General features: G+C 55.2%; 1 protein-coding gene across 1 annotated transcript; it reads left to right on the top strand.

Annotated features, from left to right (window-relative positions):
• The first annotated feature begins 12,068 nt into the window (after positions 1-12,068).
• On the top strand, positions 12,069-18,043 carry Nmur1 (neuromedin U receptor 1). Its single transcript, XM_046439859.2, has 4 exons — positions 12,069-12,166; positions 13,057-13,138; positions 14,035-14,908; positions 16,967-18,043. Exons 1-4 carry the CDS (start codon positions 12,069-12,071, stop codon positions 17,347-17,349), a joined length of 1,437 nt encoding a protein of 478 aa, XP_046295815.2. The 3' UTR covers positions 17,350-18,043.
• Positions 18,044-18,569: the final 526 nt, after the last annotated feature.

Raw genomic sequence — 18,569 nt, 5'->3', positions numbered from 1 at the left:
AGGAGAGTGCAGGAGGTGGGGGGGTTGTTTATTTGGCAGTGCTGGGATTGAACCAGGCCTTGGAGCATTCCAGGACACTGCTTTACCACTGAGCTGCATCCCAGCACCACTCCCCCCACCTTTTTTTTTTTTTTTTTTTTTTGACAGGATCTTACTAAGTTGCCCAGGCTGGCCTCGAACTTGGAACCCTTCTGCCTCAACCTCCTGAGGGGCTAGGATTTCAGATGTGAGCCCCCCGCTCCAGCAGGTGCAGTGTTAACTCAGCTGAGGGCTGATCCTCTCAGGGTTGAGTTTGAGCTCCAGCCCCAAGCACAACGTGAGCAGAAGTTTGTCCTCTGCCTCCTTCCCTCTCTACTCCCAAAGCTGCCCATTTGGTGTCACCCCACAAAGTGTCCAATGGCAGGAGAACATGGACCATTAGCAACCTCTGCCTCTTCAGGGACAGTTTTATCTTGAACTCCTCTCAACATCATATTGGAGGTCAACACTGAAGGTCATCCAAATCCCACATAACTAATCGAGAGCTGGCTTGCCTTGCAGTTCAGATGGGGGGCAGGAGGGTGGTGATCAATATAGCACACATCTTAAGAATTTTGACCAATTTAAAGTGAACAATTCACTTTAGGTGGTATTAACTACACCCACAACGTCACATGACCATCTACACTATTTAGTTCCAGAACTTTCCATCACTCCTACACCCGTTAAGCAGTCATTGCATTTGACACACTATACTTTCACATCTGTGGTCTGTTGTAGGAAGTTTTTACTCAGTTTTCACCAGGTAAAGCTGCAGTAACAAGCTATCCCAGCACGTCAGTGGCTCACAACAATAAATAGAGGCTTGTTTGTCACTTGTCTTTACATTTCTTTTGTAGATTGGCTGTGGCTTGGCTTCTCTGGGTTGTGGGTCAGCTGTGGCTGTAATTCCAAAGCCAAAGAAGAGCGCCATCTGGAGGACAGGCCTGTTGCGGAGTGAGGTGGGGGGGACAAGGACAAGTGTGATGGTGGAAAAAGTAAGCACTGCTTCTTAGCTCCTGCCCCAACATGCCTCAGGGGCAGGTCCACACAGGTGCTGTCCGAAAAGGCAGTCAAGATCAAGCCCAAAGTCATTGGCACTGGATGAATACTCTTTCCCCAGAAGAGAGAGAAGTTGTAGCATCCTGTTCAGGAAAGGGGAGAGGATAGTTGGGAACAACAGCAATCTTCATAGACATTTCCATATTTAAACTATCAGAGCTGTTGATTTCTCCCCCCCTCCCTTTTTTTTTGGTACTGGGGAGTGAAGCCAGGGGTGCTTAAGAACTGAGCACTGAGCCACATCCTCAGCTTTTTTTTTTTTTTTTTTTTTTTGGAGACAGGTCTCACTAAGTTGTTTAGGGCCTCACTAAGGTACTCAGGCTAGCAACTTGTGATCCTCCTGCCTCAGCCTCCCGAGCTGCTGGGATTATAGGCATGTGACAACATACCTGGTGATTTCTTCTTTTTAATGGAATTAAGTCTTCTATAATTTTTAATTAAATTTTAATTATTATTGCTGTTGTACAAGTAAAGTTTTAAAAATATTTTTTAGTTGTAGTTGGACACAATACTTTTATTTTATTTATTCATTTTTATGTGTGCTGAGGATCGGATCCAGCACCTTGCACATGCTAGGTGAGTGCTCCACCACTGAGTCATTACCCCAGCCCTCAAATAGTGCTTTTTTTTTTTTTTTTTTTTTTTTTTTTATTTATTTATTTATTTATTTTAGTTTTTAGGCAGACACAACATCTTTGTTTGTATGTGGTGCTGAGGATCGAACCCGGGCTGCACGCACGCCAGGCGAGCGCGCTACCACTTGAGCCACATCCCCAGCCCTCAAATAGTGCTTTTAAAAGTCAGATAATTCTATAGAATTTATTAAAAAAATTCAGCAGCTTCCTTCCACCCAAAGTACCACACCTCAACCAATTGATAAAGAACTTCTTTCCGATACTATTATGTGCCAAATCATCTCACTTAATCCTTACAACTACCCTGGAGGTGAGCATGGTTCTTACCTCTCCATTAGAGATGAAATTTAGACAGAAGCAGCCATTTCTTTGGCCTAAGAGGCCTCTTGCCAGCAGGGGGCAGACTTGGGACTGGAGCCCCGGCTACTCAATGCTGAATGTCTCAGTGTTGGCCTCCACTTGGCACTCTGCTGGCATCACTGGGGAACTTGTCAGAAACTCCCCTTCTGAGGCCTCTCCCCAGCCTCACGGAAGCAGGCATCAGAGTTACAGTCAGCACTGAGGGAACTAGATGGACAACTGGTCTACCATGTTGCCCGTGGGATCAGGAAGGTACCTGGAGCCCCTGTGCCAGACCCCCACCTCAGTGACTGCCCTGGCTGCCTGCTGAGCACAGTCAAGCCACAGTGAAGATGCTACCCCTGCCCCTCCCAGCTGCAGCCCCACTTCACGGTCATCGGGGCCAGTCGGCAGCCCTCCACAGGTTGCCCTGTGCAAGGCCAAGCCCCCATGGCCGTATGCAGGGCTCCGGCTGCAGCCTGGGAGCTGGTGAGTGTTGGAGAGTCGGGGTCAAGGAAGAGGAGGAGGAGTGGGAGTCTCAGGGGAAGCCCTCAAGTCAGAGGGGGCTTTGGGACCAGGGGGAAGCCTGGGGGTGGAGAGTTTAGGGGGGCAGTGCAGGGCCAGGTGGACAGCCCCAGAGTGGCCAAGGGGGTTTTTGGGCAAACTGCGTGTGCCCTTCCTCTGTCCCATGCTGGGTGGGCTCCTCTGATCCTGGCTCTGGACTTTGATGTCTGTTGGGTCTGAGTTCTTGGGACACCACAAAGGACCTGTTCTAGTGGGCAGTCTAGGACCCACCAAAATGGAGACCAGGCCTGTGAAGCCACTGGTAACTGGGTCTGCAGCTGGGTCCTCAGGGGTTCCTGAGAAAGGAAAGGTCAGGATGGTGGAGCACGAGCCAGGCACTGACCCCACCTGGCCAGATGGTCAGTGGACAGCTTGGGAGCTGAATCACCATTCATTCTTTCATTCTGAATGTTCCAGGTATTGTCCACTGTGGCCCTGGTGTTGGGAAGATGCAAGAGAACAGACCAGTGGGGAAGTAAAGGAGGATGATAAACCAGAAAATAAACAAAAACCAAGATCTTTTCAGACTGTAACCAGATTTTAAAAGGGCTGGACAGATCCAGGGTCCTAAACATGGACGTGCACCTGAGGAACTTCCGGATCCGGGGGCCTAAACATGGACGCCTGAAGCGCTTCTGGATCCAGGGGCTTAAACATGGACGTGCGCCTGAGGAACCTCCGGATGCTATGGCCTAAACATGGACGCCTGAGGCACTTCCGGATCTGAGGGCCCAAAGATGGATGCGTACCTGACGAACTTCTGGATCCGGGGGCCTAAACATGGACGCCTGAGGAACTTCCGGACCTGGGGGCTTAAACATGGATGTGCACCTGAGGAACTTCCGGACCCGGGGGCTTAAACATGGATGTGCACCTGAGGAACTTCCAGACCCGGGGGCCTAAACATGGATGTGCACCTGAGGAACTTCCGGATCCATGGGCCTAAATATGGACGCCTGAGGAACTTCTGGATCTGGGAGCCTAAACTTGGACACCTGAGGAACTTCCGGTTCCTAAAGCCTAAACATGGACGTGTACCTGAGGCACTTCCGGATGCTAAGGCCTAAACATGGATGTGCGCCCAAGAAACTTCCAGATCTGGGGGCCTAAATATGGACGTGCACCCATCAAACTTCCAGATCCTGGGGCTTAAACATGGACGTGCGCCTGAGGAACTTCTGGATCCGAGGGCCTAAACATGGATGTGTCCCTGGAACTTCTGGGTCCTTGTGCCTATAAATGGCAGGGCGTGACTCTCAGAAGGGACGTGGCCCATGAAGGGGAGCCGCGTATGGGGCCTGTTGGGGGGCAGACTGAGCTGTCTCACCCTGAACTTGAATGTGACGGTGGCCTCACTTCCCGGCCTTCCCCTGGATGTCACTTCCTCCCCTTCAAGGCTGTGCCGGGGAGGAAGTGAGACCAGTGCAGGGGCCAGGCCCTGAGGAGGGACCTGGTCTTTCTCCTTGCTTGGCCAGGCCCCCGACCTAGACGGGGACATCTTGTGACACTGGCTGCCTCCTGCATCCCTGCCCCAGGACCTCAGGGACCACAGGCGGGGACAGTCGTTGATTCTCCCCTGGCCACTGACCCTCAGCCCCGGGGTCTGCCCAGGTAGAGCTCTGTCTCCCAGAGAGTCAGGGGGACCCTGTGACCTGCTGCTCCTTACCCACCATTATCCTGGGCAAGCACAGGTCAGGACACCAGACGCTATTGAGAGTGACATCTCCTAGATGGGCGGCTGGGGACTTTGCCTCTGTCCCCAGGCCTAGGACACCAGATGATCCCTCCCAGAGACAGAAAATAACCCCACACTGCCCAAGACTTATTTTTAAGCTTTGGATTCTGAAATTTTCCTGCTGCCACCTTCTTTGTGAAGCCACTTTTTCAACAGAGACAATATTCCAGGGGAGAAAACAAAATAAAACATGGAGTCAGTCAAACCAAGCTGACACATCTGGTCCTCCCAGAGAAATCTGGATTGAAAGGAGAACAACCATTCTCAACTGGTGAAATAGTGAAGTTCCCTTGTCCTTATTTTGCATAAGCAAAATAAATAATCTGATGTTAATTCTTAAAAAAAAAGGGGGGGGGCTGGAAAGGGGGATATTATTACAAACTTGGTATCATGTTAATGCACGGTTAGAACAAAGAGATGAGAAGGTGCCAGACAAACAGCCAGGGGAAGGGGAGTCCTTGAAGCACAAACAACACATGCAAAGGCGCTGAGGTGGCAGAGGGACCTGGTGGGGGAGTAAGAGAAAGTGAGCAGAGGTGGGTGGGGCCAGCCCATGCACTCATTTGAGGTTTATTCTAGGACTTTCAGCAGAATCTGATTGACGTAAGAGCTGGTTATGGGATTTGAGCTTCATGAGTGTTTCAAGTGGTTTCTGTAATTTTCCGTTTACAGCATTGTTTTGGGTATAACTTCATGGGGTATTTTTGGTTCTCTGGCCTTTTGGGTGACACAGCAGTGTGCATTTTCTGATATGCAGCAGCAGGGCAAGTTTCAGCAAATGCCCCACTTGCTACCTGTGACCTCGGGGGTCACCTTGGGATCGATGCCCACAGCCAATGAACAGTGGGTCCCTTATTCCTGAAGCACCACCGCCCAGCACCTCCCATACCTTCCCTCTGAAGGGTAGATGGGTCATTCGACTCTGTAGAGAAGCAGACCAGTAGGGAACACGGAACACACGCAGGAGCGTAGGGACACACACACGTTTGCACGGATGTGTATTTATGTAGAAATAATCTATTTGAAGATATTGGCTCTCATGCTTCTGGGGCTGGCAAGTCTGAAATACGCAGGGCAGGGTCTGGAGACTCAGGCACGAGTCTTGGGACACAATTTCTTCCCTGGGAAGCCTGTTTTGCTCATGAGTCCTTCAGCTGATTGAATGAGGCCCACCCATAGTATCGAGAGCCATGTCCTGTCCTTAAAGTCAAGTTGGTCAACATCTGCAAAAGTCCTCCTGGCTGAGTTGACACATGTACCCAACCATCTCAGGAGAATATATAAAAGCTAAAACAGTGTTTTATTCTGTGATCAGCTCGGGAAATCTTTGAGCTAACCTGAGGCTCCTTGGGTCTGCTGCTCTGTGAACAGAAGGAAGACCAAGTAAGGCCCTTCTCGTGGCCTTCTAGAGGCCAAGGAGAGGGCCCCGGGAGAAGCCACCCTGTCAACACCTTGATCTCAGACTTCCGCCTCCAGAACTATCCTGTTCTACCCCTGGTTCAGTCTGCCCCCCATGGCCTCCTGCAGTGGCAGCCTGGGGAGTGGATGCCCCTCCGGGGCCTGGCCCGGCCTCTGACTTCAGCCCTGGCTCTCTCTGACTTCTCTAACTCACGTGTGGAGACCCAGCTGAGGAGTCCGGGCCTCCCACAGTCTGCTGAGCAGCCCACACCCTGAAACCTCCTCTTCTGACCCGGTGGTTTGTGTGGTCACAGGAAGTGCAGCCGCAGGGACAGGCAAAGTAAGACAGAGGGCAAGTGAGCTTGTCCCCCACCCCTTGGCTCTGGGTGAAAGGGCAGGTTACTTAACAGTCCCTGCCACTGTTCCCAGGCGCGCGCGTGTATGTGTGTGTGTGTGTGTGTGTGCGCGCGTGCGCATGCACATGCATCACATCAGCCTGACACCAGGCCTGCAGGATGAGCTGAGACCAGCTCTCTAGCTGCTCTGGACTTTGGTACAAGCCTCTGGCTGCAGAGGCAGCCAGTGGGGACATTCCTCCTGTCTGGGCCCCCTAAAGAGAGGAATCAACCCCACCCCAAGGTACCTTGACTTCCCACCCGGTGGGCTGCTGGCCTTAGCTTGGCTTCCCTCAAAAGCAGACTTAGAGCAAGAATGGGCAAATGTGCTCCCTTGGTGTGTAGTTCCAGAACCACAGGAGGGGTGGAGGGAGTGAGGCGAGAAGAGGGGGTGGGAGTGAGGTGCGCGTGGGCAGCCAGGGTACAAACCACCCTCCCGCCTCTGAGAAATGGAGACACGTGCCCTCCTCACTGTCAGGATGGGGTCCTGCCCCCAGGGCCACCCGGGGATGACATCTGGGCCCAGGTTCCCGGGAGGTCTGGCTGGAGGTGCCCGTTCTTGGCCTGCCAGGCCTGCCCTCCTGGTGCCCGTGCTAGCCCTGGGGCAGGGAGTAGGTGGCAGGAGGGAGCAGGTGGCAGGAGGGAGCAGGTAGTGGCATGGCCTCACTGCCTGGGGCCTCAAGTCAGAGTTGGGGTGACACAGTGGAGCCGGTGACAGCTGGGCTGAGGACAAGGCACTGTGAGGGGGCCTGGGCACAGAGAGTATCACAGGAGGGAGGCGACTGGTGAGTGATCTCTTGGCCAGTGATGGACTCTAGAGAGGTCTTCGCCAGGGGCAGGTCAGCAGCATCTACCCGTGTAACCACCACAGGAGGGAGGAACACTGACGACTGACCTCTCTTTTTAAATGAAAACAAAAAGAATGGCCTCTCCTCTCCCCAGCCTGGTCTCCGTCCCAGAGATGCCCACTGTCCACTCCAGACTCTGGCTCCCAAAGAGGTGGCAGCAGCCCTGTCCATGACACCAAGCAGGAGCCCATGACAGGCCTGGCCATGCCTGGCTACAGGACCAGCCTCCACCCGTCCTCCTCTCACCAACCCTGTGGGGGACACATATGTCCCCTCGTACAGACGAGGAAGCTGAGCCCAAGAAGGGAAGGGTCGCAGCCTGTCCACCCCAGTCCTTGCTCTGGCTCCGCCTCCCGGCTTGCTGCAGAGGGCTGGCCTGCTCAGGGACTGGAGTGGAGAGGCTGGGTCCTGCTGGGGTCCTGCTGGGGTCCTGCAGGCCCTGCGAGTTTGGATCCTTCCTTGATGCTGGGCTCTCCGTGGGCCTGAGAGCCTTTGCCTTTCAAGACCTGGTAGGAGCAGCCCGGGGTTTTTTCCTTGCATCTCCATATAAACACACTTGAGAGCCTTCTGAGAATGTACATAGCCAGAAGGCAGGATCCCAGGGGACCCCCCACTGCCCCCCCTCCGTGGAGGGACGATGAGGGTGGCCACAACCACCGTTCTGTAGGAGCCTGGGCTGCTCTGTCCCTTCCTGGCCCCTGCTGTTTCCCTCCACACCCCTTCCTCCCAGGGCCAAAGAGGGAAACCTCGAGATTTTTTTCCTGGTGGCTTGGAATAAAATACTCAAAATCTTTTTGCTCAGTGAACATGCCAAGCTCCTGAGACATGCACCTATTCTCACTTATCATGATGTAACTGCATGCTAAGTGCCACTTGGACACAGTCATTCAATACTCAGCAAAATGTCACCTACATTTTTCAGATGAGGAAACCGTAGGAGTCTACGCAGCAGGCCTCCTATGAAGGGAATTAAAACTTCTGTCAGGGGTTGTGGCTCAGTAGTAGAACGCTCGCCTAGCACATGCGAGGCCCTGGGTTCTTTCCTCAGCACCACATTAAAAAATAATAATAATGGGGCTGGGGATGTGGCTCAAGCGGTAGCGCTCTGGCCTGGCATGCGTGCAGCCCGGGTTCGATCCTCAGCACCACATACAAACAAAGATGTTGTGTCCGCCGAAAACTAAAAAAGAATAAATATTAAAAAAAAATAATAATAATAATAAATGAATGAAATGAAGGTGTTGTGACCAACTACTAAACAACAACAAAAACAAAAACACCACTCTGTCTCAATCCCAGTGGTGCCAGAGGTTGAGGAAGGAGGATGGCAAGTTTGAGGCCAGCCTGGGCAACATAGCAAAACCCATCTTAAAATAAAAAATCAAAGGGATGGGATGGCTGGGCCTGGTGGTGCACGCCTGTAAACCCAGTGGCTTGGAAGGCTCAGGAGATCCTGTCTCTAACTAAAATACAAAAGACGGCTGGGGTGTGGCTCAGTGGTGAGTTCTTGCCTAGCATGTGCCAGGCCCTGCGTTCCATTCCCCACCCTCGCCCCCCGCACTGGGACAATAGCAAACCTGTCCTGGAAACTCATCTTAGAGCCTCTTAAAACTACAAGTTGATGCCCTGGGAAGGCACCAAGCTCTGGTTAGGTCACTCTTGGAATTTTACCAAAAGCTCCTAAGCATTGACTACCAACACCGACATCCTGAGGAAAGGCACCCAGAAGGCCTGACTTGTCGCCCAGCGTAGCTGCCCTTGGTCCAGAGGGTAAAAGGCTTGCTCATGGGAGATAGTAGACTGGCCCACGGAAGGTGCCAGGCCAGCCCATGAAGGTTATGCAGCTCTGGGGGAGTTAGGAACAGCACCCAGCGGAGCAGTTTTTGGAGAAAACTCAGGCAGACGTAATGAGGGAAAGGCAACACGGGCTTCAGCAGGAAAACTAGGCCCACACGTCCTCAAAGCCCTGCTCCCAGAGCCACTGGGATCACAAGCGTGTGCCACTGCACCCGGCTGCACTTTTTGTTTTTAAGGTAGTTTTTTGAAATTGGACCTTTAGGAAGCGGGGACTATGGTCAGAGCCAAGGAGCAGAAGGCAGCGGTCTCTTGGCTCAGATGACTATGTAAGTTTGAAACAAGAAAGTGTTTAAATTCCAGTTCCCAGTGTGGTTCCCACACAGGTGTGTGAAATTGGCCCTGCCGAGTCTTGAAATCTGGACTCCCTCACCTTCTTCACAGATGCATATTCTCCTGGACATCTCCAGAGCATTTGTGTGACATGATTTTGTCCACTTCGTGAGCCTGTTGATTCGAGCTTCCTGCCTACACTGAGTCCTGTGTGCCCAGGGCACACGTTAGCCATCCCTGCTCCCTCTGAGGCCTGTGCCTTGATCAGCTCTTGAGTCCCTGAGGAGCAGGGACATCTATGGTTGTTTGGCTGCTTGTCTCCCAGGAGCTACGGATGACCCATAGGGCAGGGCATCTACCCTCTTCCACTCCAAAAGGCCAGATGGCCCCAGGCTCACCCCACCCCATGCAGCGAGAGCACAGAGACAGGACCAACTCTCTTTATGTTATGCCAGGACAAAAGTTAAAAGAGAAAAAAAAAAAAACAGTAAGCAAACTGCTGTGGACAACAAGATCCTGAGCCCTGGCCCCGATCAGGTGAGCTGAGCTGTTCTGAACCTCCATTCTTAACTATGAGCCTCCAGGATTCCTTGGGAGAGGCCAAGAGAGACTCTCATAATGCAAGGGATGTGGCTTGTTGGTTGGGAAGGCTGGGTGGACACAGGGCGGCCTCCATTGCCCTGGATGAGCAGGTGCCAAGAGCACCCATGGGTACCCAGTAAGCGCTGGTCCTAGTCACGGGATGGCATGAGGCCACCCAGGCTCAGGACTGGAGAGACCCAGGCCTTTTCTGGCCAGCACACTCTGAGCCCTGAACACCCCAAGTGAGGTAGAGCCTAGTGTCCAGGCAGAGAGCCTGGAAGAGGAGGTACTGGATCCCCGCACCCCAGGGCCCTGCCTTGGGCCTGAAGGTCCTCTGGGGTAGCTGGGAGACAGGCCTCGTGGCCCTTGGTGGCCAGGGCCAATGGTTAGTCCTAGTGCCCTTCTCCCCTGGAAGAAGGGGAAAGGCAGAGGGGACAGCCTCTGGAGATGTCCTAGCTGTTGGCTGTGAGGTCCCAGCCCGGCTGCAGGGCGGCCAGGCTCCCCACGGGTCTGGGTTTCCTTCTTTCCAGGTGGCTCAGCTTTCTAGCCCTGGCTGCTGGGGACTTTGCCCTTTCAGACTCTGCAGAGCACAGCTCCCATGCAGCCTCGACTCTGCAGCTTCCTGCGGTCTTCTGGAGATTTCTGAGCAGCCCCCCATTTCCCGAGATGTCGGCTCTGAACGTGCCTAAACCCACATCATCTCACTTAGGGGCGTCCCTGAGAGGCCTGTGCTGGTTTTGCTGTTTTCTCGATTAGGAAGGTGGGCCTGGAGCGTGGGGAAGGGACTTGTCTAAGGTCACATAGCCAGTTTGGTGGCAGAACAAAGCTTCTCCCCCAGGTCTGTGGACTCCAAAGCTTATAACTGTCACTTTGCCACCTTCCTTTGCCCCTTCTCTTCCTTGGAGTGAGTGGTTTTCTATGTGCAGAGCCAGGTCTGGGGGCTCAGGGATCATGGATGTCCACGTGCTAGCCATGTGGCTCATGGGAGTGCAACCTGCCCTCGAGTTGGGGACCCCACCATCTGAGGGCTCAGACCTTCCCATTCCCTCTTGTTCATGGCCTGCCCCAGGGCCAGGGGGAAAGGTCTGACCAGGGAGGTGGCCAGATGAGCCCTGTGAGTCTGCCCTGCTCCTGAGAGTTGCAGCTCCTGGATCTGTGTTTGCCGCAGGAAGCCCTATGATGAGGGGCCTGGACTGTCCCCACTACCCAGACTGCAGGTCAGCCCCTACCTCCTCTCCAGTCCTCAGTGTCCCCAAGCTCATCTCATTTTCCTTCCCTCATCTCCACAGTCAGGAAAATAGGTGGGGGAACAGTGGGTGTGCCAGGCCAGCCCGAGCTGAGGGGGTAGGTTATGTTGGGCAGCTGCTCCTGGGGGGCCCAGGAAGTCAGCAGACATGGGAGCCCTGTGTTTGCCCCAGCCCTGCGCTCTCCCCAGGGCTTCTCAGCAGCACCCAGAGGTTCCAGCTGTGCATTTTTGGCTTATTTCCTGTTGTATGCATCGGAGTCCTTGGCACCCTGGTCTAGACTGATGCCACCAGCCAAGCTCAGGAGATGAATGTATACCCAGAAAACCAGGGGGAGCCACCTCAGGCAGGGCAGGGAGGCAGCCGGATGTCACTAGTTCTGAAGGGTCACTCTGCCATGACCATCTTGAACTCAGGCCCAGGCCAGGTCACCCAGGAATTGGGCTATTACCATGATGGTCACCGACCCTCACCTTTTAGGGGCTTTAGCCTGAGGTGGCCTTTGACCGCTGTCAATGCTGTGTGAATGCTGCCAGCCCTGGGCACTGGCAGCCCTTGGCCCCTGTGAGGCAGGCATGGGTCCTGCCCATTCCTTTCCAGGGCTCTGATCACTTCCTAAGGGCCCACAGGGATTTCAGCTGTTCAGAATGTGCACGGTGGTGCGTGTGTTCTGGTGATGGGGCGGGATGGACAGTGCTCTGCCCCTGTGTCCTTGTCACAAGGGGCTGCGTTTGGGTGTCCTGCCCCAGGTGGCCTCTCTGTCGTGGTGGCAGCCCCTCTCTTAAAGGTTTGATTCTGTTCATCTGGAGTGGAGCAGTCAACTCCCCGGGGACCCCAGAACCCTGTCTCCCAGGATCCTGGGGACCATGTGCCCCTGTGCTTCCCACAACCTCCCCGTGCCAGGGCTGTTTATGTGTGGAGTTCCTGGGAAGGCAGTCCTGGTGGGGGCTCCTCGGGGTCAAACTCCCAGTCCCCAAGCCCAGACAGTGACTCATGGGGACTGAAGGGCTTGAAGGAAGAAGGAGGAGCCTCCAGTCGCTGTTAAACAGTGACAGTCCTACTCCACAGTTCTACCCTGTTCTCCATCTTTACAGTCCCACCCCCTGACGGTAGTGATAGCCATGGTCAGCCACTGCGCAGGCCAACAGAGGCACACAGACCAAAGCAGCCTCTCTGTGTCCTTGGGCTTTGTCCTTGATCCCTCCCAGAGCTGCTCAAGGTGTGATTTGGGGGCACTGACTGTAGAGGCTGTTGGTCACACATGAGGGTTTCTGGGCCTCACTTGGGCAGAGGAAAGGTATCAGATCTGGGAGGAGGTGGGAGCCAGCACTTGGGTTTGTGCCGTCCATCCTTCCTGGGGTCCCTCTTGCCCCCAGGGGCAGTTTCTGTTGAAATCACTTCCAGCTAGGGGGCACAGTGAGGCAGGCTGGAGGGCAGCCCTGGCGGGGGTTTACCTGTGCTCAGGGAGGCAGAAGGGGGCTGGGGTGCAGCATTATTGTCTCTTCCCTAGATTCCCCCATCCCAGTGATATGGCCCCCACAAGAGGGTCATGGGGCAAAGTTCATGAGAGGGTAAGGAGCAAGGGTTTGGGGCTGAGGAGAGGAGTACCAGGAGGCAGGTGGGGAGTGACTCTGTGTGCCTTTTGGGGAGTGGCTCTGGGTCTGAGGGAGACTGGGGGCTTCTGTGCAGTCCTGGGAAGGTCCAGCACCTGGAGGCGGGGCTGCAGGCCTCGGGAGGAGGCAGCCAGCCGGTGGACGGCAATCACGGGGCTGGGGGTGGCCAGGAGACGTGGAGCCCAGGGGTGAGCCTCTTTGGAGCACCTTGACTTGGAGGCTGGTGGAGGCATCCTGGGGGTGTGTCTGAAAGATGGGGCAGGAGATGGGACACGGTGACAAGGGGCTGGAGGGTGGCTTCCTCTCTCTGAGGCTGTCTTCTCACCTGTAAAACCGGCTGCCGCCAGGGGTCCGGGAGGAAAAGCTGCTCCTGGAAGCCGGTCTCCCTGCCGCTGTGGTCTGGTTGGGCGCGGGGTCCGAGGTGAGCGCGGCCTGGGTCCAGCGTCCCCACGGGCTCCGGGCTCCGGGGCGGTCCTGCTCCCTGGCGCCATTCCAGCCGCGACGGGCGGGGCGGCGGGGCGGCCGCTGTCGGTCTGTCTGTCCGCAGGCTCCCAGGGGTGCGAGCAGCCAGCGGAATGGTAAGTGACCGCGGCGGGAGGGATCGCCCCGGGGGCGCCGCCTGGGTCATTTCTGCCCTTTTTGAGCCACCGACGCCCCCGGGCTGCGGGCTGCGCTGGTCGACCCTTCCTGGTGGCAGGGGACGTCTCTTGCCCAGCACCCGCCCCGTCGGGCTGGGACGAGGGTGCACCGGAGCAGGGGTAGCAGGGACCCCGGGAGTGGCAGTACCAAAGGTGTCAGAGACTTAGGCTTTGAAGGGTTCAGGTGATAGAGAATAACCAACCAAGTTTCGGATCTCGCATTGTCGTTTTTTAGCGTTTTCACTCCCTCCCTTGATCCCCACACTGATTGGGTCTCCACAGCCAGATGGGTGGTCACCATGCCCCTCAGTAGCCAGCCAGGGCCTGTGTCAGAACTTTCCATGGATTAAACTCCTGGATCCTCCTAAAAAAGAGGACCACGGTTCAATTCCAGGCTTGTGACTTCTCTCCCAGAAGTCACAAGCCTGGAATTGGGTTTGAATAGGGGCAGACCTGCTGATACTGAGCCTTGTGCCACTTTACAGAGGCACAAACTGAGTGCCTCTCCTAAAGTCCCCAGCTTCAGAGGGAGACACCCACTACCCACTGGAGGCTGCCCATGGCAAAGCCCGGGCTCGGGAGGACCTGTCATTTATTCAGAGGTTTCAAGGAGATCAAGATATTTAAAATCAAATGGCCCTGCTTTATTGTTTTAAGGATGCATGTTTTTATGTCTCTGAAATTGTAATGCACTTTAAAGGGATGGGAGAGGTCCCCCCCTTCCCTCACTACACAAAAAATGGTCATCTTAGCGGGCACCTTTGGTTTGATGAGTTGGGACAGAGCCAGGATTCCCTAACTGACTTTTCTGGATATCTCTTCCCTCTATTCTACAGACTCCTCTCTGCCTCAATTGCTCCATTTTCCCTGGAGACCTGTCCCTAGGGGAAGCAAGGAGCCCCTCACCCTGCAATGGCAGTGAGGCCCTGGGGCACTTTGACCCTGAGGACTTGAACCTGACAGACGAGGCACTGAGACTCAAGTACCTGGGGCTGCAGCAGACAGAGCTGTTTGCGCCTATCTGTGCCACATACCTGCTGATCTTTGTGGTGGGCACCGTGGGCAACGGGCTGACCTGCCTGGTCATCCTGCGCCACAAGGCCATGCGCACGCCCACCAATTTCTACCTCTTTAGCCTAGCAGTATCAGACCTGCTGACGCTGCTGGTGGGGCTGCCCCTGGAGCTCTATGAGATGTGGCACAATTACCCCTTCCTGCTGGGCGTTGGTGGCTGCTACTTCCGCACGCTGCTGTTCGAGACAGTCTGCCTGGCCTCCGTGCTCAACGTCACCACTCTGAGCGTGGAGCGCTACATAGCCGTAGTGCATCCATTCCAGGCCAGGACTGTGGTGACACGGGCCAATGTGCGCCGCAGGCTCGGGGCCATCTGGGGCCTCGCCTTGCTCTGCTCTCTGCCCAACACCAGCTTGCATGGCCTCCAGCAGCTGCATGTGCCCTGCCGGGGCCCAGTGCCAGACTCAGCTGTGTGTATGGTGGTCCGCCCCCGGGCCCTCTACAACCTGGTGGTGCAGGCCACTGCATTGCTCTTCTTCTGCCTACCCATGGCCACCATCAGCGTGCTCTACCTGCTCGTGGGGCTGCGGCTGAAACAGGAGGCCAAGGGCAGGGGCATCAGAGTGGCCAGGGATGGTGACACCCCCAGAGTCCCGCTGCAGGATAGAGGCTGGAGACAAGTGACGAAGATGCTTTGTAAGTGTTGCTGCTGGGATGGGAGACTGAGCCAGACTCTGGGTATGACATGGGGATCCAGGGGCCTGGTGAAGGAGCGGAATGCCCCACTCTCTGGAGCCAAGTGGGTGGTTTGGAGGACGTCGTCTACCCTGTTAGTGTGTGTGTCCACCTTAACAGGTACAGGGACTCTTTTAGACTGTTAGAAATTTATACCAGAGATAAATATTAATGGCTTACAGTTAGGATTGACTACATAATCTGTAGGGCTCAATATAAAACAAACACTCAGAATCTCCAGAAATTATTAAGAATGTCAGGTCAGCAGCAATAGAGCATTAAGCCAAGACCAGGGCCCTTCTAAGCTTGGGACCGTGGCCTTGTGCAAATGTAAAGGTGACACACACACCAATCTAGCCCTGGTTCCAGAAAACTGTGTGGCTGGGCTTCAGGAGGACAGAAACAGGTCTCTGAACCCTCCGGGACTCTCCTCTTTGCTCTTGAACATTCTGAGCCCTGTTCTGTCCTGTAGCAGCTGTCATCACAGCCACTGCCCGGTCCCCTCTTCCCTTCATAGCTATTGAAAAATTCTGGGGAAAGGTTCTGATTGGTAAGCTTAGGTCATGGTCTACCTCCTGGGCCAGAGGGGAGGATGCTGGGATTTACAGTCCCCTGAGGAACCACACAGAGGGATCTGGGGGAACAAGTTCCCCAAAAGAGGGGCAGGAGAGCTGGAGATGCAAGATGGGGATTTCCTGCAAGCTGTCTGTGTTTCTTGGGAGCCATGGAAAAGGCCATTTTTATTCAAGAGGCTCTTCAGGAGATGTGTTTGTGTGCAGACCAGAGGAATCAGGGCAGAAGTGACCATTGTGGCAGACCAGGGCACTCCGCTCTGGACCTTACTGTGACCAAGACCTGGCTGCACCCAGCTCAGCACCCTCAGCAGGGCCTGAGTCAAGTGGGGAGGGGGTGTCAAGGGCAGAACAAAGCTGCTAAGACCTTAGCCAGGGCCAGCTGACTGGGGTGAACCCTATCCCCAGAACAAGACCCAACCACTCCCCTTGCCATTCAGGAACAGTGTCCCAGAGTCTGGGGTCACTTGTGTGGCCCTGCGATGAGACTGGCCAAGCATTGTGCTGGCCTCCCACCTCTGCATCACGAAGCCAGCACTACCAACCACTTCCCCTGCCTGTGTGCCCCCTACTATTGTCACCCCTCTCCCCCTAAACGTGTGTGGAGCCTGCAGTGGGCTCAGCCAGGGCCCTCTCACCCCTGGGAAGGTGGTCTATTTGCTTGCAGGCCTGGGACCCACTGACCTTCTCCCCTTCCTCACTCCATCCACCTCCCAAGGAACTGCTGTGTACCTGGCTGTGTGCTGTGACATGCTCTGTTTGACATCTGGGATTAGAGGAACACCTTGCTAGGGTGTGATGGGGAGGCACAGCAGGGGAGGACAGTGAGCTGGAGAAGAGAGCGCACAAACCAAGGCCACCCAGTGGCCAAGACCTCAGGAAGGACACAGAGGGTTAATCCCAGGGCAAGGAGGAGTCAGAAGGGGTGGGGGCCTGGCTAGTCCATCCTGCCACTGCTGGGGAGGGACCCGGAAGCAGGGGTCTCTCCAGGAGGGGGGTTAGCGCAGCAGGTCTTCAGCTGGGCCAAGGGGGTTGGGGGCAGAAGCTGGGAAGGCTGGGCCAGGGCAGGTGGGGGTCTCTGTGGTCTCACGACCTTGTTGCCTGATCCATGCTCCTGCCTTTCTGTCCTTTCATGTCATGGCCTCAGAGAAGGCCTGGCTCACAGTCTGTCACACTAGGGGTTCAGCTGTCCTTGCTGGGAGTCCCCCAGTTCCAAATTCCATGGGAGAGGATCTGTTGGGCCAGTTGGGCTCAGGTGTCCACAGCTAGTTCAGTGGACATGGTCAGAAGCAAAGACCATGACCCACTCAGAGGGGAAAGGGTATTTCCAGACACTCCTGGGAGGGTGCAGTGCTGGGTGGCCTGTGGGGTAGGAGGAGGCGAGATGGAAGGCAGGGGAAGGCAGGCAGAGCCCCCAGCACCCAGCCTGCCCTCTCTGTCTCCACAGATGTGCTGGTCGTGGTATTTGGCATCTGCTGGGCCCCGTTCCATGCTGACCGCCTCATGTGGAGCTTGGTGTCCCACTGGACAGAGGGTCTGCTCCTGGCCTTCCAGTGCGTCCACCTCGTCTCTGGCGTCTTCTTCTACCTTGGTTCAGCTGTGAACCCTGTGCTCTACAGCCTCATGTCCACCCGTTTCCAGGAGACTTTCCGGGAAGCCCTGGGCCTCGGCACCCACTGCTGCCGCCCCCTCCCCCACCACAGCTCGCACAGCCTCAGCAGGCTGACCGTGGGCAGCTCCCTGTATACTGTAGGAGCTCATGGAAGCAGGGCCCAGGCCCTGGCTGACAACGATGGCCAAGAGGGACACCAGGAAACAGAACCCTCCTAAATGGAGAAGCAGCCTCATCCTGAGGGCCACATGCCATCAAGGAGAGCCTCACCTGGGTTCCTCTGCCAGGACATCCTCATGACCAGTCCCTGACTTACCCTAGACCCTCTGACCAGCACCTTAGCAACTCCTGTCTCTGACCACGTATTTGAGATTTGAGGGAAACAAACACTGATCCCTGAATATTGAGGACACTCATTGTGCCAGGGGACATGCATGCGCTTCACGTCTCTCCAGACCCTCAGCCTCAGCTAAAAGCCCTGCAGAACCGTCTCAGGTAGCTGGGGGAGGGAGGCCAGTGGGTCCTCCCATTGAGGTCCTTCCCCTGCAGCCGGTTGTCCTTCCATTTCTTTCTGCAGGTTCGGGCCTGCACCTGGGATGCTCCTCCCACCTAGACTTTCCCTGGCCTCCATTCCGCTCTGGGATCGGTGCCTGGGGGAGATGATGGGCGGCAGAGGTTTCCAGGGACCCAGGGTCCTGGTTCTAATCTTAGCCCTGCTGCCACCACTTTGCCTCTTGGCATCAGGCAACCCCCCCCCACCCCCCGCATTCTAAGCTTTGGTTCCTTGATTGAAAAACCAAAGGTACCCTGACATTCCCCAGTGTCACACTTTGGCACTAGCTGCGGTTTTCTGTGTGTGTGCGTCACTGCTTTTAAATTTATTTTTTGAATATACTTTTCGTTGTAGATGAACACACAGTATGTTTATTTATTTTTCTGTGGTGCAGAGGGTCAAATCCAGTGCTTCACACACATGCAAAGGCAAATGCTTTACCATTGAGCTACAGCCCCAGCCCGTATCAGATGCCCTCAGATTAGCAGGGAAGAAATGACTCTCTACATCCTTATCACCATGGAACCCTGCTTCCTCCCTGACCTGCCCAGGGCAGGTTCTTCACTTGTCCTAGAGCAGGTGGGGTGAGCGTGTGAGCACTGTTCCCTCTGCCTGCCGCCCTCCCCACCTCCAGGTAGGCTGGCCTGGGTACCGCGAGGGAGCAGAGCACTGGACCTGCAGGCTTAAGGATCTCAGTGGCAAGAGGCATGGGACAGTTAGGGGCTGGGAGTGACTCTTCATGGACAGCCCTTCTGGACTTAATGACAGAGGGACAGGGATGAGTAGCCATGAAATTCTATCACATCTCGAATCCCTGGGACCTACCCAGTGCTTAGTCAAGACTCAATTAATGAATGAAACTTGTCCTGATGCAAATCCATCGGT

Source organism: Marmota monax, unplaced genomic scaffold (genome assembly GCF_021218885.2).
Source record: "Marmota monax isolate L192 unplaced genomic scaffold, Marmota_monax_Labrador192_F-V1.1 WCK01_AAM20220418_F8-fsc00041, whole genome shotgun sequence".
Taxonomy (NCBI): domain Eukaryota; kingdom Metazoa; phylum Chordata; class Mammalia; order Rodentia; family Sciuridae; genus Marmota; species Marmota monax.
This window is presented reverse-complemented; position numbering and strand designations above follow the sequence as displayed.

Excerpts from the sequence above, each read along its gene's own strand:
- Nmur1 (XM_046439859.2), top strand. The coding sequence starts at position 12,069 with ATGGTCAGCCACTGCGCAGGCCAACAGAGGCACACAGACCAAAGCAGC. Across the intron at positions 13,139-14,034 it reads TGCGAGCAGCCAGCGGAATG|ACTCCTCTCTGCCTCAATTG; the intron begins GTAAGTGACCGC and ends TCTATTCTACAG. Across the intron at positions 14,909-16,966 it reads ACAAGTGACGAAGATGCTTT|ATGTGCTGGTCGTGGTATTT; the intron begins GTAAGTGTTGCT and ends CTGTCTCCACAG.